The sequence below is a fragment of the Amblyraja radiata genome, chromosome 14 (assembly GCF_010909765.2).
Source record: "Amblyraja radiata isolate CabotCenter1 chromosome 14, sAmbRad1.1.pri, whole genome shotgun sequence".
NCBI classification, from domain to species: Eukaryota; Metazoa; Chordata; class Chondrichthyes; order Rajiformes; family Rajidae; genus Amblyraja; species Amblyraja radiata.
This window is the reverse complement of record NC_045969.1, coordinates 21,888,783-21,906,636: the sequence shown is the minus strand read 5'-3', so window position 1 is coordinate 21,906,636 and position 17,854 is coordinate 21,888,783. Positions and strand designations below refer to the sequence as shown.

The 17,854-nt window shown below is 39.2% G+C and overlaps 1 protein-coding gene across 3 annotated transcripts in view; it reads right to left on the bottom strand.

The window, feature by feature from the left end:
- The window catches only part of sh3kbp1 (SH3 domain containing kinase binding protein 1), a 172,391-nt gene that overhangs the window by 27,388 nt on the left and 127,149 nt on the right, over positions 1-17,854 (bottom strand). For 2 of the 3 annotated variants that reach the window (XM_033032763.1, XM_033032765.1), the window contains 5 exons: positions 14,753-14,828; positions 13,397-13,491; positions 11,049-11,150; positions 9,007-9,058; positions 5,428-5,526 (listed from right to left, as the gene is read on the bottom strand). In XM_033032763.1, the coding sequence (XP_032888654.1) occupies positions 5,428-5,526; positions 9,007-9,058; positions 11,049-11,150; positions 13,397-13,491; positions 14,753-14,828 (424 nt within the window). The remainder of the gene's footprint in view (positions 1-5,427; positions 5,527-9,006; positions 9,059-11,048; positions 11,151-13,396; positions 13,492-14,752; positions 14,829-17,854) is intronic. The other variant, XM_033032764.1, reaches the window with a different exon arrangement.

Genomic DNA, 17,854 nt, shown 5'->3' with positions numbered 1-17,854 from the left:
GAATATCTTTGAAATGGGCAAAATCAATAACGAATCTGCAATTGTCCTTTAGATGGTGACCATGAACCAATACATCACAGGAGACAGACTATCGACTGACACTCATAGCTATCTAGACTACACTTCTTCCCACCCTGCTTCATGTAAAGACTCTATCCCCATCTCCTAATTCCTCTGTCTACACCCCACATCTTAGGGCTAAAGGAATCAAGGGATATGGGGAAAAAGCAGGAACGGGATACTGATTTTGGATGATTAGCCATGATCATATTGAATGGCGGTGCTGGCTGGAAGGGCCGAATGGCCTACTCCTGCACCTATTTTCTGTTTCTATCTGCGCCCATGATGAGGTGTTCCATAGCAGATATTCGAAGATGTCCTCATTCTTGAGGGAACATTTGTTCAATAACTTGAGACGCTTGTTTAATATAATATACTCACACAGAACGATATAAAAGGCTTATCAATTATTTCTTTAGACGCAGAAAAAGCATTCGACCAAGTAGAATGGGAATATCTCTTCACAGTATTTCAAAAATTCCAACTAGGAATTTATCCAATTTATCCAATTTTATTTCATGGATAAAGTTGTTATATAACAATCCGACTGCCAGAATATTGACTAATCATACTCTGTCACCTAAATTTCAATTATCCAGGGGCAATAGACAAGGGTGTGCTTTATCACCAATGTTATTTGCCCTTGCTATAGAACCCTTAGCTGAAAGTATAAGAGTACATCCGAGCATTCATGGTTATAATACTAAACATACTAATAATAAGATTTCGTTAAATGCAGACGATGTACTTTTATATATTACCAACTCCCAAGTCAGTATCCCAAATATACTAAACCTTATAGAACATTTCGGCTCCTTCTCAGGGTATAGAATAAACTGGAATAAAAATGAAATTATGCCGATAAAACCTCAAGACCCCTTACATCTCCTAAAATTTCACTTTAGAATTGCTACTGAAAATTTTAAATACCTTGGAGTCTACGTGACTAGAAAATATCCCTCTCTATTTCAAGCACATTTTCCACCATTAATTACCAAATTAAATGCCCTTATTCAATTTTGGAAAACACTTCCGATTTCCCTTATTGGTAGAGTAAATGCCATAAAGATGATTTTCCTTCCACAACTCCTGTACCTATTTCAATCAATACCGATTTACCTCCCTAAAAACTTTTTTTGAAAACTCGACTGTGATTACAAACTTTATCTAGGATTATAAAACTCATAGAATTCATAAACGACATTTATGCAAACCTAAAGAAATTGGTGGACTGGCTCTCCCTAATTTTCTTCTCTATTATTGGGCAACTAATATTAAACATTTAATTTATTGGATGGACGATACATGCCAATAAGTAAACTGGTTAAAAATGGAGAGGGAAGATTGTTTGCCTTTCAATATAGGCGCGATTCTTCTCTTCAATACATTTGAAGAAATCAATGTATGAGAAAAATCCGATAATCCATAGCACCTTACGAATTTGGAAACAGTTGAAATCAACTCTAAAATTGAGAATTTTTTCTCTCCTCTTACCTCGTTTAAACCGTCTACTTTAGACAAGGCGTTTGCACAATGGGAAAGCCTAGGAATTAAAAAGCTGGGAGATCTTTATGAGAAGGGGACCTTCCTCTCGTTTCAAGAATTACAGGTGAAATATCATTTGAAAGGTAGTAATTTCTTTAGATATCTTCAAATATGAGACTATGTGAAAATACACACACAAGATTGTCACTTTATGGGCCCAGATACATTAGACGAATGCATGAACAGAAAGGCGGATACAAATAAGTTAATAACCTATTTCTACAATACCTTTTTAAATGTACATATCCCATCGTTGGAAATAATTAGGTGAGCATGGGAAGACGAATTGGGTTTAACAATTTCAAAAGTTAGCTGGGAGGAAAGTCTTTTATATATACATTACTGTTCTCTTAATGTTAGGTACTCCCTAATACAATTAAAAATACTGCATAGACTATTATTCAAAGTCTAAATTAAACAAATGACTATCTGCGATAAATGTCTCCTCCAAGAAGCGACTATAGCCCATGCTTTTGTTTCCTGCACAAAATTACAAAACTTCTGGAGGGGAATTTTTGATATCTTTTCTAAAATACTTAAAACTAAATTGGATCCCAATATAAAACTGATCACACTAGGTATGTCAGAGGTCTGTTCTAAGCTAATGATATTTCAAAGACATTTCCTTAACTATGGCCTAATAATGGCGAAATTTTTTGGAAACAGACAACAGTGCCTGCAGTGAAGATGTGGATCACAGATATGTCCGAGACACTACATTTGGAAAACATTTGGCTTGTCTTGGCGGAAAAACCAGATCAATTTCTTAAGACATGGACACCCTTTACCGAATTCTTACAACAATAGTATGGTGCAACACAAATTTAAATTTAAATCCAATACTTGGTGAGGCGCGCGGGGGGGGGGGGGGGGGGGGGGGGGGGGGGGGGGGGGGGGGACGAGGGGCAAGGTATATCTCCACTTTTCTTTTTCTTTTTTTTAAATTCCTTTATCTATCTACTACACTGCTTTGGTAGTTTAAGGGATTCTCTTTTGTTCTTCTTCAATCTATCTCCTCACTTTCTACTTCTTTTTTCTCTTTTCATTTTCATAATTTAGTTTATAAGGTTAAAAATGAAGCTGTACAATAATTGTATAGTCTTAGATGCCGAATGTTTTATCTCTGTACAATTGCTTCTAATAAAATTAAATTTAAAAATAAATAAATAAATAAATAGATTCTTGAGGGAACTGGGGTTCCCCTCTTCCATTCTAGAGGAGGGTCTCTCTAGAGTCTGCCCAATGTCCCGTTGCTCCGCTCTTGCTCCCCCTCCCCCCATTCGTAACAAGGACAGAGTCCCCCTTGTCCTCACCTTCCACCCCATCAGCACACAATACTCCAACATTTTCGCCAGCTCCAACAGAATCCCACTACTAGCCATATCTTCCCATCTCCTCCCCTTTCTGCTTACCGCAAAGACCGTTCCCTCCGCAACTCCCTGGTCAACTCATTCCTTCCCACTCCAAGGGCAACATAATGATCCAACTTTTATATACATTACCCCGACCTATGAAATCATGCCGTCGTCACCCCATCCATTCGTGTTGCACCTTCCAGTCCCAAGTTCCCCCTGTACATCAACATTCATTGGTACCTTACCATTTACTATACACATCTTACACGTACATCTATTTGACCTCCATCCATTCGCTATATCGTTGTGAATGGAAACAATAATCATACCATCCCCAGAAAGCATCTCTATTTCTGATATAATGGAAGGAAGGGATGTCATTGATTAGGCAACCAGGACCAAGATCTCCTATAGCAACCATTACAGCATTCAATCTTTTCCTGTTTGACCCCTCATAGTCAGGTTGGCAGTATCCCAGCATTTCCATTTTCACTGAGTCACAATTTCACAAGAAATTGTTAGCAAAAATGGAAATGCACGTTTTTTTTTAGGTTTCTTACTGATATAGGAAAGACATGCATTAGAAGGTTGGAAGTAGCATGAAGCAATGCAAGGAGAGTGGGTATATTGGTAGAATGTGAATAATGATGTCACCCAGGATCTGAATCAAATGCTTTAGTTTTACTTACTTTTGTATCCAGGTCACTGATAGAGAGCCATACATGACACAAAATGGTGAGCAGCCAAGAATAAGCTTGTGCATAGATATCACTGAAAGCTAATGCACAGATGAATGACAATTAGATTTTATTCCAAAGCAGGGGAAGGGGTGAATGTTATGCAAAGCTGTGCAAAGCTCTGGTCGAACCCCTTAGAGGAATGGGTGTTGGATCTCAGGGAGGTTAGATTAACCTTGGAGAGGGTGCAGAACAGATCCATCAAAATGATAACAGCGATAAAGTCTTAGATTACCAGGTGAAGTTGTACAGATCACATTTGAGTTTATATGATTAAGGGATGATCTAACCGGGATGATTAAAATAATTAAATCTTGATTAGTACAGATGTCAGAGGTTATGGGGCGAAGGCAGGTGAATGGGATTAGGAGGGAGATTTAGAACATCCATGAGTGGCCTAATTATGCTTCTATCACATGATCTATATGAGTGAACAAGATAAACAGAGAGTTATTCCTTCCAATGGGGAATCCTAAATATAGGGGCTAACGCAAGATAGCATTTTTCTTTCTCTCTACCGTGCCCCTCCCAACAAAGTGGAAATCTGAAACAATATATTTTATAGTTACAGTTAGTTCTATAATGTAATAGTTATGTTCTTAAGAAATCTTGCTTTGTAAAAAATTGTGTTGTAAAAACAATTATGTTAATGGAGAAAAGAGAGAACTTCAGACTCATAATAGCAAAGTTATATTTGCCACAGGATTTTTGTAAATTTATTTTTGTAACTGTAAGTTAAAGACACCACAGGCTGCATTTTGTTTAGTAAAGTATCAATGCACAGATTTTTAAAAAAAGCAATGGAAAGGTTATTTTTTCGCTAAACTATTCTTTTACCTGACAACTTTTATTCTGCTTGTCAATTCCTGATCAAAATCATGTCTTAACCAATTCAGCCCATGTAAACAAATAGTGTTCCCTAATTGATCAATCGCATTTTATCCGATTAACATTATGGAAATATGTGATGCAGCAGAACTACCTAAATTCAGTTTGAGTTAAATGAACATTTCTTATTTTATAAATACAAACACCTGCACAATCACTGTGTCAGTCTTTTTCAGTTACAGAATCAATACCGAGATAACATGAATTTTCCTTTGACCTATACTTGGGAAATTCAATGCCCAGGCACAAAAAACAAAAAAGACACCAAACATTATTTTGAGACTGTTCCTATTAAAAACAGGGTTCCCTAGAAAATACTACAGGATGCGACTGAGACCGCAGCTGCAACATGTCCATTTACTGTATTGAAGGACCTATGGGCCTCCTGCCCAAGCATATTATATTACACAACCAATAACTGAGCAGCCCAGACTATATTCAAGATATTTACTAGACAAAGAACAACAGCGTCAGTCAATTTTAACAAAACACCTTAGGGTTTTTGGATGGATTTAAGGCTGAAGCCCCTCCATACTAAAGATAAGTACATCATCACAAAACAACATTGACAGTTGCACAAAGAATTAACTGCCGTTCGGAATACTTAAATCATTGCGTTCACCACGCAATTCAAACCGGCTCTAATCCTGCAGCCACAAACTATTTGGCAGGCTTCAATTTCTCCTGGGCCTGTGCCCCTGGTGCCCTAGATCATGCAGGAGGTCACAACGGGAAAGGAAAATGCCACTACCTATGAAAGGAGCAGTCCATCTGTCAGACATCAACTTAATATATAAAGAGATTAATCAGACACCCCCTGGGGAAGGTAGCAGTTTTCATACCTCTGTCCTCTAACCTTGTTGGCAAGGAATCTGGTCTTTCTGGGGGTACTCTTTTTGCTTCATTCTTTTTGTCCACAAGCGAACCATCAAATTTGGGTCCTAACAAATCAAAATGTGAGGTACTATTAAGGAAACTACAGGTATAAAGAACTTACAAAATAAATTCCGGAATTGGAGGCGCTGCCCTGCAGCTGCGGCTCGCCTGCAGTCCGTTCGTCTTTTCTTTTTTTAGTGTGTTTTCTTTTGTCCTGGTGTTTTAGTTTATTCAGTTTATTTTAGTTGCGTATGTGTGGGGGGGGTGGGAGAAACTTGTTTTTAGTGTCTTCCTTCGGGGGGGATGCAACCTTTTCTTGTTGTTTCCCCCGCCTCCGTCTGCGCTGAGGCCTAATCGTGGAGCTGGCTGCCTCCAACAGAGTCCGACCTCGAGGCTCCGGAGGCAGAGCCAGGACTTACCAACTGGCCGACTTCGGGGCTGTGGTGGCATTGCGGCGGCGGCAACCCGACTTCGGAGCCTCAGCTGCGGGCCCAGTGGACTCGGTTGCGGGCCCAGTGGACAACAACGTTGGGAGATCGCAGGTCCCAGGTTAGTGACCGGTTCTCCGGAGCTCCAGCAACAACAGCTTTGTCTGCTGGACTGAAGGGTGGCAGTTTCGTCCGCCCCAGGCCGCGGAGTTTGAACTGGCCCGTTCGCGGTGCTCGGATTCGGCCGCGGGGCTTACCATCATCCGGCGGGGTCACATCAAAGCCTGGAAGCCTGGATCGTCTTAACACAGAGGGAGAACAAGGCGGGAAGAGACAAGGACTTTAAGACTTTTGCCTTCCATCGCAGTGAGGAGGTGCCTGGTAGATTCGCTGTGGTGGATGTTAAATCTGTGTTCAGTGTGTGTTTTGTTATTTTATTCTATGGTATGACTACAAGGCACGAAATTCCATTCAAACTGAAAAGTCTGAATGACAATAAAGGATACTTTGACATATGTGTATATTCACAGAATAGTGCTTGGCAGTACAGTAGCCTTCAAGTAACACCTGCTTGCCAACAAAATCCTCCCTGTTGGATTGCAACCTTGTCGTGATCGGGGAGCTAGTGTGTCTCACTGACCCTTAGAGCTATGCTAGCGGGAGATTTGTCTCCTCTTAGGGTCTCCTATGCTGGACAGGTCGAAGGGTAGAGGCGAGACGAAGAGCGATCCACTGGTCCTCCAGGTTGGAGGTTGAGCACAGGGCTAAAAACCCTGTCTCGTAAAACAAATATGTTACGGAAACAGCAACTGAAGGAATCAACACTACTGGGCGTGATGGACTTCCATGGCTATCGACAGATGCTAGGATGAATGTCAAAGGAGAAAGCAGCCTTAGAATATTTTGGCCAAACACCATATCCAACCAAGATCTCCTTGCTCAATGCCGACAAGAGAACATGGACACCATCATCATGAGAAGGCACTGGAACTGGATTGGCCATATACTGAGAAGAGAACCAGACAGACCCCAAGAATAGCCCTGCACTGGAAGGGAAAAAGAAAAGAGGGAGACCCAGAACCACCTGGCGTCGAACTGTAGAGGAAATGAAAACAATGAACCTGACCTGGGGTAGTGTCCAGAAGCTAGCCCAGAACAGACAGGAGTGGAGGACCTTTGTTGCTGCCCTACATGCCAGGAGGCATAATAGGCCGTAAGTAAGTAAGTAAGCCAACAAAATCTCCCACTGAACAGGTTTTTCTTCAGTTCTTTTGAAGTCTGTAGGCAAAGATTACCTTCAGAAAAGAAAGGAGACTGTTGAATTGTAATGTTTCAGGTCAAGAACCTTTTTCAGACGGGGGGGGAGTCGAAAAGGTGAGGTGTGGGTGGGGCAAACCCTGGCAAGTGATAGGTGAATAAATGTGGGGGAGGGGGTGGTGGGATGGGTAGATGGGTAGTCAATAACAAAGGCTAGAGATGAAACGGAGACAATAGGGTGCCAGATAAGGAGAGAAGGGGTGACATATAAAGCCTATGGATGGGATATGAATGGAAGAGTGCAAGGTGGTGGGGGCGAGGGGAAATACAAGGGAAATATGGAATACAAGGGAAATATGGATGAGAGATGAGCATATGGACAAAGTGAAAGGAGTAGGGTAATTAGGTGGTGAGAGATGGTAGGAGAAAGAGAAATGGCCTAGAGGGATATTACTTGAATTGGAAAATTCAACATTCATGCAGTTGAGTTGTAGGCTACCCAAGTGGAATATGAGGTGCTGTTCTTCCAGTTACCATGTGGTTCCATTCTGACAATTGAGGAAGTCGTTGACAGGACGTTCGATATGGGAATGGGAAGTGGAGTTAAAATGACAAGCAACCCTGGAGCTCCAGCAGGCCTTTGTGGGTTAAACTCGTGTTCAGTGAAACGGTCACCTCAGCTACACTTGATCTTGCTGATATAAAGGAGGTCACATCAGTGCCTGGGAAGGGGCAGGTTAGGTGAGAAGGGATGAGTGAACCAAGGTGTTGCTGAGAGAGTAGTCTCCAAGAAAAGCTGAGAGTGGTGAGGAGGTGGATTTGTCTTGTGGTGGGATCATGTAGGTGGCAGAAATGTTGGAGATGATATGTTGGTGCAGTGGATGGTGGGATGAAAGGTGGGGATCAGGGGAACTCAATCCATATTATGGATTATGGGAAGGGGAACAAGAGCAGAACTGCACGACAAAGAGAAGAGTGAGGGCTCCATCAACAACAAGAGGGGAAATCACGTTTACTGAAGAAAGGGGGCATTTCAGGTGTCCACAAGAGGAAAGCCTAATCTTGGGAGCAGATGTGTCAGAGACAGAAAAATTGAGAAGGGATGGTTTCCTTGCAAGAGGCAGGGTGGGAGCAGGTGTAGTCCAGGTAGCTGTGAGAATCAGTGGGTTTGTAGGATTAGTCAGTGGATTTTGAAGTACAGGTCAGTTGTTGTCCTGTCCAATATGAAGTCAACAGAGATCAAAAAAGAGGATAGAGGTATCAGAGAAAATCTATGTGAATTTGAGAATATGGTGGAAGTTAGTAGTTAAGCTGATGAAATCACCAAGTTCTCTTGGGTGCAGGAGGCAGCAGCAATAGTCAATATGGCGGTGAAAGAATTGAGGAATGGTGCCGGGGTATGTTTGGAACAAGGAATATTCAATGTAACCAAAAGATAGGCATAACTGGGGCCCATGCGAGACCCCGATAAGAAAAATGTTATTAGGTTATCAGTGTTCAGTGAACCCATTTAACCCCAGAGACAGAGATTCGACATCCCAGCTACACACTGGTGAATTATAAATAATTATCAGCTTGCCAGTGGTTAAACTTCATTCATACTTTAAAAAAAATCACAAATAATCTATTAATTTGCATATCTTTGATATCAACCATTAAACAATTTAATATACGATAAAGAAAGAACCCAAATAGTCTACAACAAAGCAATTGTAATTATACACTGGTATCTTAAATTTAAATGTAATGTCGCAATGCTTATAAATTAAAGGATAGCTCCATGGATCATAACTTAGGTGTACTTTATCCTCATATAATGGGAACACTGTATTATAGTAAATTATAACTAATAAAAATTACCTGGTAATGGTTTCACAGCTGGAGCTGATGGAGGCGGAGGTTTCTTAGGTCGCTAAGAAACACAAGAAGCAAGTTAATAGAGACAAGCTCACATTCATTTCAGAACTACAATATCCACTCCACTGTATCCAAATGACTCACTGGAACCACTGTTACCTTAACACAGAAGATGCAACATTATGACTAGGCCAGCATAAATATTTATAAAATACACAAGTGGCAAACAAGTGTTCAATACTCCCTCTGCAAAAATGCCTCAATTTGGAATAAAGGCCTAAAATCTAAATATGGGTTCACCTCGTGTAATCTGTGAACGCAATACACAAACAGTAACTACACTGTGGGAATGTTTGAGTATATAGCCGGAGAGTAAGTTTAATACATTGTGCACAGATTAACTTCTTACAAAAGGAAACCATGAGCTGCATAAATCCATGCATTATTTCATTCAAGGATTGTATCAATGGATAAAATAAAAGAGCATCCAAGATATATTCACTAGTTTACTGAGTTACTTGGATATAACATGCTCAGTCTCTTCAAACATCAGAATACTCAAAGAAGTGCATTATTGAAATCTTGCCAGGCTGAGAACATCAAAATGTTCTGCCTGCTCCCTAGATGGGCTAGATTACAAAGGTGTTAACTGGCTGCCTTTTTTCAGTACCCCTGTTCCTCCAAAATAAAACCAAGTTGAAATGGGTATTGTAGGGAGGCTTTGGGGGAAATGGCTAATACAGAAACATTTGCTAAATCATGCCTGAAAAACAGATTATTTGTGTTTAACATCATAGCATTGTACAATAAATGTTGACTAGATGTTATATCCCATGATATAGTTTTCAGTCTCAGTAGGGCAAATAGGTCTGACAAACAGTTCAGCAACATCTCCAGCGCTTTGTTTTTTGCTTAAGCTTGCAGCATCTGCAGTCTTGTGTCTCCATTGTGAAGCCATTGACTTAATTCTTTACTGCATTCTTTTTGGTCAAATGTACAAATCCCGTGGACAAAAGATTCAGATTTTACTTTTGTTTTCTTGATATACGTGTACACCTTCTTTAACAATGTCCCTCTGCTTTACCTGGTATTTTGCGTATATTTTGTTAATTCGATTTTGAATCTCAATTGTTTAGTTATTTAGCACCTTGCGCCTCAGTTACCAAAGTCAGCAGCAGCCATAAAACCAACCTGCTGAGTTCGATTCAAATATTATGGGTCTTGGCCAACCTTTACACAATACGTTTGGGATCATTGCCATTATAATCTCTGCATTTCTCTTTCCCACAATTTAATGCCTGACAGCAATGAACAAAGTGACAAACAATGGAAATTTTAGACCAGGATTACTCCCATTTATTAAAACACAGTAAACTAATTGTAGTGCAACAAACGGCTTTTCTCAACCATGTGTGAGGAAGAAAGTACATTCAGATACATTAAAGCAACAAATTAGTTACGGGGACTTGATTATTATAATGATATTTCTGTCCTCACCATCACAAAACTTTCATTACATGAAATGATTATATTGAAGCCTCAATTTCTTGCTTGAGGCGGCATGGTGGCACATCGCCAGAGACCCGAATTCGATCCTGACGATAGGTGCTGTCTATATAAGTTTGTACGTTCTCCCCGTGACCACGTGGGTTTTCTCTGGGTGCTCCAGTTTCCTCCCACACTCCAAAGACGTAGAGTTTTGTAAGTTAATTGGCTTCAGTAAAAATTGTAAATTGTCCCTAGTGAGGATGGGGATCGCTGGTGGGCACGGACTTGGTAGGTCGAAGAGCCTGTTTCCACGCTGTATCTCTAAACTAAACTAAACGAACATGAACCCTATGAACATGAACAAATAATATCATCCAAATACATCCTCAAAATATGAGGGGAAGATTCTATTGACAGCAGTAATTAATGTAATAAGTAATATGTGGTCTTTTGGTCTTTAGTAGCAGCTGCAAACGTTTATGCTGACTTTCTGAAAAGTAAACTAAGTTGCCACGCTGCCCAAATCCAAAGTTTCAAAATTGCAGAAAGCCACTTACCTCTTTTTCAACGTCAGGGGGCAGAAGCTTGACAAAATTATCTGGAAAAACTCCCCATTTACCATTGATTTCTCCTTGCCACCATCCGGCATCTGCACATTCCTATCAAAAAGAAATAAAGAACTGGAACTAGATCCGGTAATTCTCATCTTCTTTTAGTACAAAAGATTTCCAACTCTCCTAGAGCGATGAGAGATTTTCTGCGATCAGTCTGTGAGATCGGTGCTTTAAATGCCTTGCAGTACACCTCTGCTCTCACCAGCAATTCTCAGAGCCAAGAGAAGCAGAAACATCAAGGTAATGAATATTAGTGGCATAGAGAGCAGTAGTTAGTTACGGAGAAAGCAAAATCTTGGATCCGAGTGCAAGTGAACAATTATCTACACTGATGGCAAATGTAACAATTCTCACAGGGTGGGAGGGAGAAAACTTATTGTACTGAAGACTATGCGACCACAATTACATTCAAGAGGAATGAATCTACATGGAATACTTGGGTGGGGTAGGGAAATCAGGGAAATAAAGTTACAGATACTGGCAGAAATTTGATCTTTGCCTGGGCTAAACTAAGTCTGAGCCCAGAAAGAAGACTCCTGCACCCACTCTTCCCACCCTTTCTTTATACCCCCACTCTCCTCCCCTGAACCCTGGCTGACCTTGCACTGGTTTCTCCCCTCCCCCTACATTACTTACATGTGCTACACCATTCGCAACTTTTCTATCCTCAAGCTTTACAAATCATAACTTTGTACTTTTGGTCTGAAAACTGTTTTTTGCACCTCTAGCCTTTATCCAACAATCTGCCATTCAAACCCCCCTCACATGTTTACCTATTACTGACTATGCTTTGTCCTGCACCACCTTTCTCCCAGCTTTCTATTCCGCAACCCCCCCTCCCCAATTAGCCTGAGGAAGGGTCCTGACCCAAAACATCACCCATTCATGTTCTCCAAAGATGTTGCGTGACCCGCTACCTGATGCACTACTTCAGCATTTTTTATCTTTCTTTGAGATTTAGCTATTGATCAACATTTTCAAGGAATTGCTCCATATAAAAACTCCTTTGGTGCAGCACATTCAAAACTTTACATTTTCTGAATTATTAGATGTTATCTTATTAATGCCATGTTACACATTTAATTCATATTTTCTTTAAATGTTAATAGGAGAAAAATAAATCATCCAGTGAAGCTTAAGTTTTAAAGGAGCGTGGAGGATAGGGGCTCGGCGAGTGGATCAGGAAATGTGAGAAACAGAATTTGAAGATTCAATGGAACCTTTTAAAATCCATTAGTTTGGGCTGCTGGACTTGCATTTACCTCTTTTCTTGGTTTCACAACAGCTGACAGTGAATCGTTGCGATTTCTGAACAGTCAGGCAGCGGATTGTCATAGTTTTATTGTGCCAACCCCAATACATTGCATGCAAGGTGAGAGAGCTTTGCTTGAATGCACTTAATATACCACAGCATACGTACAATAAAGGCTTTAAGGAACTTGCATAAGGTCCATGATTATCCCTCAAGAACAATTTTGCAATGAAAATGAATTCTGTAGTGGACGAATATAATAAACTACATTTTCAAATTCAGGGCACAACTCTTTCCACATCGGGATCTTTAATGCTGACAAAAAAAAGCACAGGCCTTCTAGAGAGATATATAGCATAATGGGCCTCATACTGTCATAAGTTTGAATAACATTCTGCATCATTGACAAATTTATATCCAGATTCTCGGGCATCACTACATTCCAAATAAATTTATTCCAAATGAAATGTACTTGCATGGAAGTATTTACTTGTATCAAAAATATTGTCAAAGGAGATTACCAAATTTGACAAGTCAGGCTAAATTGATAAGAAATTGATTTTTTTTTCAATGAACCATTACTATATACCAAAAATCCATTAAAAGTTTTCTTTAAATGAGGATACAATGTAGGATACATTTAATTGGCATTTAGTATTTCGTGCTCAAACATACTTGCTCTTGAACAAATCCATTTCAAATGATAGTTACGAGTCAGTTAAGAATATGGAGTAACAAATAAGCTAGAATGGACAAGGACAGCATTTTCTCTTTCCCAAAGCAGAGATAGCTTTTTACAACAATCCACATTTTAAGATCATCGATTCTCATTCAAATAAGTTATTCCAGTTGAAGTTAATTAATCAAAGTTTAATTTGTCCGGCTGACATGGTGGTAATCAGTACAGGTCTCTACATTACCAGCACAGTAACAGAAATGCTATGCTCTTAACTCTCCTCTCAACTACCTATCTCACAAAACAAAGGATAGAAGGAAAAGATTTAGGTTATAAATGTTAAATAAATAAATATCCTCATACCTTGTTTATAATAATTACAATCTCTCCTTCTTTGATTGTCAGCTCATCTTCATTCTGTGCTTCATATGGAAATAACACTTTACAATATTCCTTACCTTAAAGCAAAAGTAACAGTGAATCAGTAAATCTATCAGCTTGTTAAGGTAATGACATATACAATTTTTTCCTTAAATATTACATTTGCTATGCATGACCGATGGATTACTGATGGTAACAGCTGAGATTCTCCGTCATTAGAAGCGGTAGAGCAATAAGTGATAGGATAGTCCAGGACTAAAATTCTGAAGAAGGGTCTCAACCCAAAACGTCACCCATTCCTTCTTTCCAGAGATGCTGCCTGTTCCGCTGAGTTACTACAGCTTTTTGTGTCTATCTTCGGTTTAAACCAGCATCTGCAGATCTGTCCTGCACACTAAAGTTACCTACCTGCGGCAAGAATTTAAACATTTTTTGTCACCATAAATGCTCTATCACAATAATTTAATTAAGACAAGAATGATAAAAATAGCCAGTGAGAAAATTAAACCAAGCATACAGTAATGGTACAAAAAATTATATTGAGCAACGGCACATTCATAGAATAGAACTTATTTGAACTAACATTGAATTTAACTTTGCACCTTTTGGAAGCTTTTCTTCCCATAATTATGAATTTGCATCATCACTGTTATACTGCTGAGACAAGGCAATTGATAGGTGATCTAGCAGAAATCATCAAAACGTTGAACATTTTAAAGCAGATTTCCGCTTGAGGAGTAAAACAAAAATATGGAGCCCATAAGGAATACAAGGAATTTAGAAAAAAAGTATTTATGCTAAGAGGAGAAAGTGGAATGCATTATCACAGAGAGTGATTGAAATGAATGGTGTAGGGAAATCCGGATAAGCACAAGTGTGGGAGGAATAGCGTGAGGAATAATAGGATGCATTGCTACTAAGATACACTGCCCACAACACGCATGGCAGTAAAATGCTTTTAAGAATAAATTCTGCTATCCAGTTAAAGTTTAACATGGGAAACTTAACCATCAACACAATCCTTCAATAAAATTATGTCAACAAAAGGTCATCCAATTTTAAACTATCCAACTGCACATGGGAACATTTCAATTACATCATCTGCAAATCCATGTTCAAAGCTTGTGATCTGGCGGGGTTTATACATGAAACCATTAAGAAAAATCCACAAGTTTATTGATTTTGGCTTTTCACCAAATGCTTTTAAAATTAAAATGTATTTTTCAAAAGCCTTTAGGATTTGAAAAGTTATTAATTGACAACATAAGGTTGGCTGAAACATTTCTCATTACATTATCAACAAGAAAATAGTACGTAATTCTCTATTATTACACCTACCCTTGGGTTTGGTGTCTGTATCAGATTTTGTTGGCTCCTGAGAAGATGCAACAACCAGTACTTTCTTTGCAGAAGGCTGAAAACAATAAATCGAAAGTAAATTACACTCATGGTTAACAATTTTTTTATTATCCGCCTCTAGAGTCTCCTTTCATCTTTGATTATTGTCAAGTTGAACTTAATAGGTACAGTACAAAATCAAGAGAGAGATTGTGCACTGCTTGATTTCTCAGATTATTGCACTGACCCATCAATCTGATGTTCATTAATCTGTTTCCAACTTTTTTCTCCAACGGACCAACACATCTTTACCATCATATGTTTGTACACTCATTTTGAAATATTATTATTCAACCTGCATTTTTTGAAATGTTGTTACTTTAAGCTGAATGTGCAAAAAAAACATTTGCAATGTTCTGTGAGTTCTCATATCTGTCACTGCAGGTGTTGCAGTCAGAGTGTTTCCGATACTCTCATGCATCTTAAAGTCTGGTTAATTGGTAGAACATACACTTTAATGAAATGCCTGCATATTACATCAGTAAGGAAGTAGTGCAACATATATTAGTTGGAGAAGGGAGTAAAGTGAGTATTAATTCAATGTAAAATTGCAACCAGTACCTTTTGGTAAAAATAGCTTTTCCGGTTGTTTCTATAGAAGGCACACCATTTCAATAAGTACTGCTGTATTAAAACAAGTACCTCAATCCAATCTTTGTAAAGATATAGTCCCTAAATGCCGTTGAGGGGCAGCACGGTGGCACATCGGTAGAGTTGCTGCCTTACAGGGCCAAAGAACCAGGTTCGATCCTGACTACGTGTGCTGTCTGTGCGGAGTTTGTACGTTCTTCCTGCAAATCTAACATCTGCGGTAGGCACATTACTGGAGAAGATTCTGAGGGATAAGATATATATGCATTTGGATAGACAGGGGTTCATTCTTGATTAAGACAGGTGTCAGGGGTTATGCGGAGAAGGCAGGAGAATGGGGTTGAGGGAAAAATAGATCAGCCATGATTGAATGGCAGAGTGGACTTGATGGGCTGAATGGCCTAAGTCTGTTTCAATCACTTATGAACTCATTAACTTATTACGATTAGTCAGCATGGTTATGTAGGTGGGAGATCATGTCTCATAAATCTGATCAAGTTTATTTGAAGTAATCAAAAAGGATGATGAAAGCAGAGCCATAGACATTGCCTAAATGGAGTTCAGCATGCATTTGAGAAGGTTCTGCATGGATGGCTGCTCTGGAAGGTCACATTGCAATGGAGAACTAGCCGACTGGATAGAGAATAGTCTTTGTAGAAGGAAGCAGAGGGTGATGGTGGAAGGTTGTTTGTCAGAATGGAGGCCTATGACTAGTGTTGTGCCTCAGGGATCAGTGTTGGGGGCCATTGCTGCTTGTGTTTTATATCAATGATTTGAATGAGAATGTACAAGGCATGATTAGTAGGTTTGTGGATGACCTTAAAGCGTGTGGTATTTTAGACAGCGAAGATGGTTATCAAAAATTACAGCAGGATTTTGATCAGTTGGGCAAGTGCGCTGAGGAATGGTTAATGGAGTTTAATGCAGATAAGTGTGAGGTGTTGCATTTTGGGAAGTCAAATATGGAAGGACTTTCACAGTGAATGGCAGGACTCTGGGGAGTGTTGTAGAGTAGAGGGATCTAGTAGTGCAGGTGCAAGTTCTTTGAAAGTGGTGTCGTAGGAAAATTGGGTGATCATGAAGGCTTTTATGATCTTGGTCTTAATTAATCATGGTATTGAGTATAGAAGTTGGGTCAGTTGGCAAGACATAGGGAAGGCCAGATTTTAAGTAATGCGTTCAGTTTTGGTCATCTGCTGCAGAAAAGATGTTAAGCTAGAAAAAGTGCAGTGATCATCAAGAGAATAGATAGGGTAGATGAACAGTGCTTAACCCAGAGTTGGGAACCAAGAACCAGAGGACATAGGTTTAAGGTGAGAGGAAAAAAATTAATAGGAACATGAGGTGCACGGAGGATGGTGGATGTATAGAATGAGCTGCCAGAGAGGGTAGTTGAGTCAGGTACTATAACAACTGGTGAAAGAAGACATAATGAGGTAGATGGAGGACAATGTGGAAACGTGAGGTGATTCAAACGAGGAGAAAAAACAGAACATTTCAGTATTTTTTTGAAGTGGTGAGAGATTGAAAAATGATATTCATAGAGATCTGTATGTAATCAAACACTGAACAGTAATATATACCTGAAGCAGGTAATTGGGGAGGCAAATGTTTTTTTTGGCTTTATTACAAGAAGATTTGAGTACACAAATAAAGATGTTTTACTGTATACTACACAACTGGAAAACTGTGTACAATTTACCTAATAAAAACCACACAGGCCACAATGAAGACACCAGTTTATTTCATGCAATCTGGAAAATGAATTGAAAAATGATATTCATAGAGATCTGTATGTAATCAAACACTGAACAGTAATATATACCTGAAGCAGGTAATTGGGGAGGCAAATGTTTTTTTTGGCTTTATTACAAGAAGATTTGAGTACACAAATAAAGATGTTTTACTGTATACTACACAACTGGAAAACTGTGTACAATTTACCTAATAAAAACCACACAGGCCACAATGAAGACACCAGTTTATTTCATGCAATCTGGAAATAATTTAGGAAACTGGTCTATTATACGAGAGGAAATCAAGTAGTCCAGGCCTAAATTCTCTTGAATTCAGGTGATTTAAAATTCTTAGAGAACTTTACAGAGTAAATGTGACGATACTGTCTTCCGTGGCTGAGATATCTTAAATTAAAAAAATACAAGGTAGTTCATTCTGGACTGAAATGGAGAGACAATGTTTTTACTGAATAATCCGCTAATATCTGGAATTCTCTTTCTCCTGAGGGGGCTGGAGGCTCAGTCCTGTTTGCACTCAAAACCAAGATAAGTAGATTTCCAAATATTAATTAAATTAGGTGATAAGAAAATGGGTAATGGACATCCAGCCATAACCTTGTCGAATGATGGAGCACTCAAGGGTATAAATAAACATAATCTTGCTCCTATTTAATATGTTATGTTCCAATTTTAAGTGTCGATGAGAACAATGACC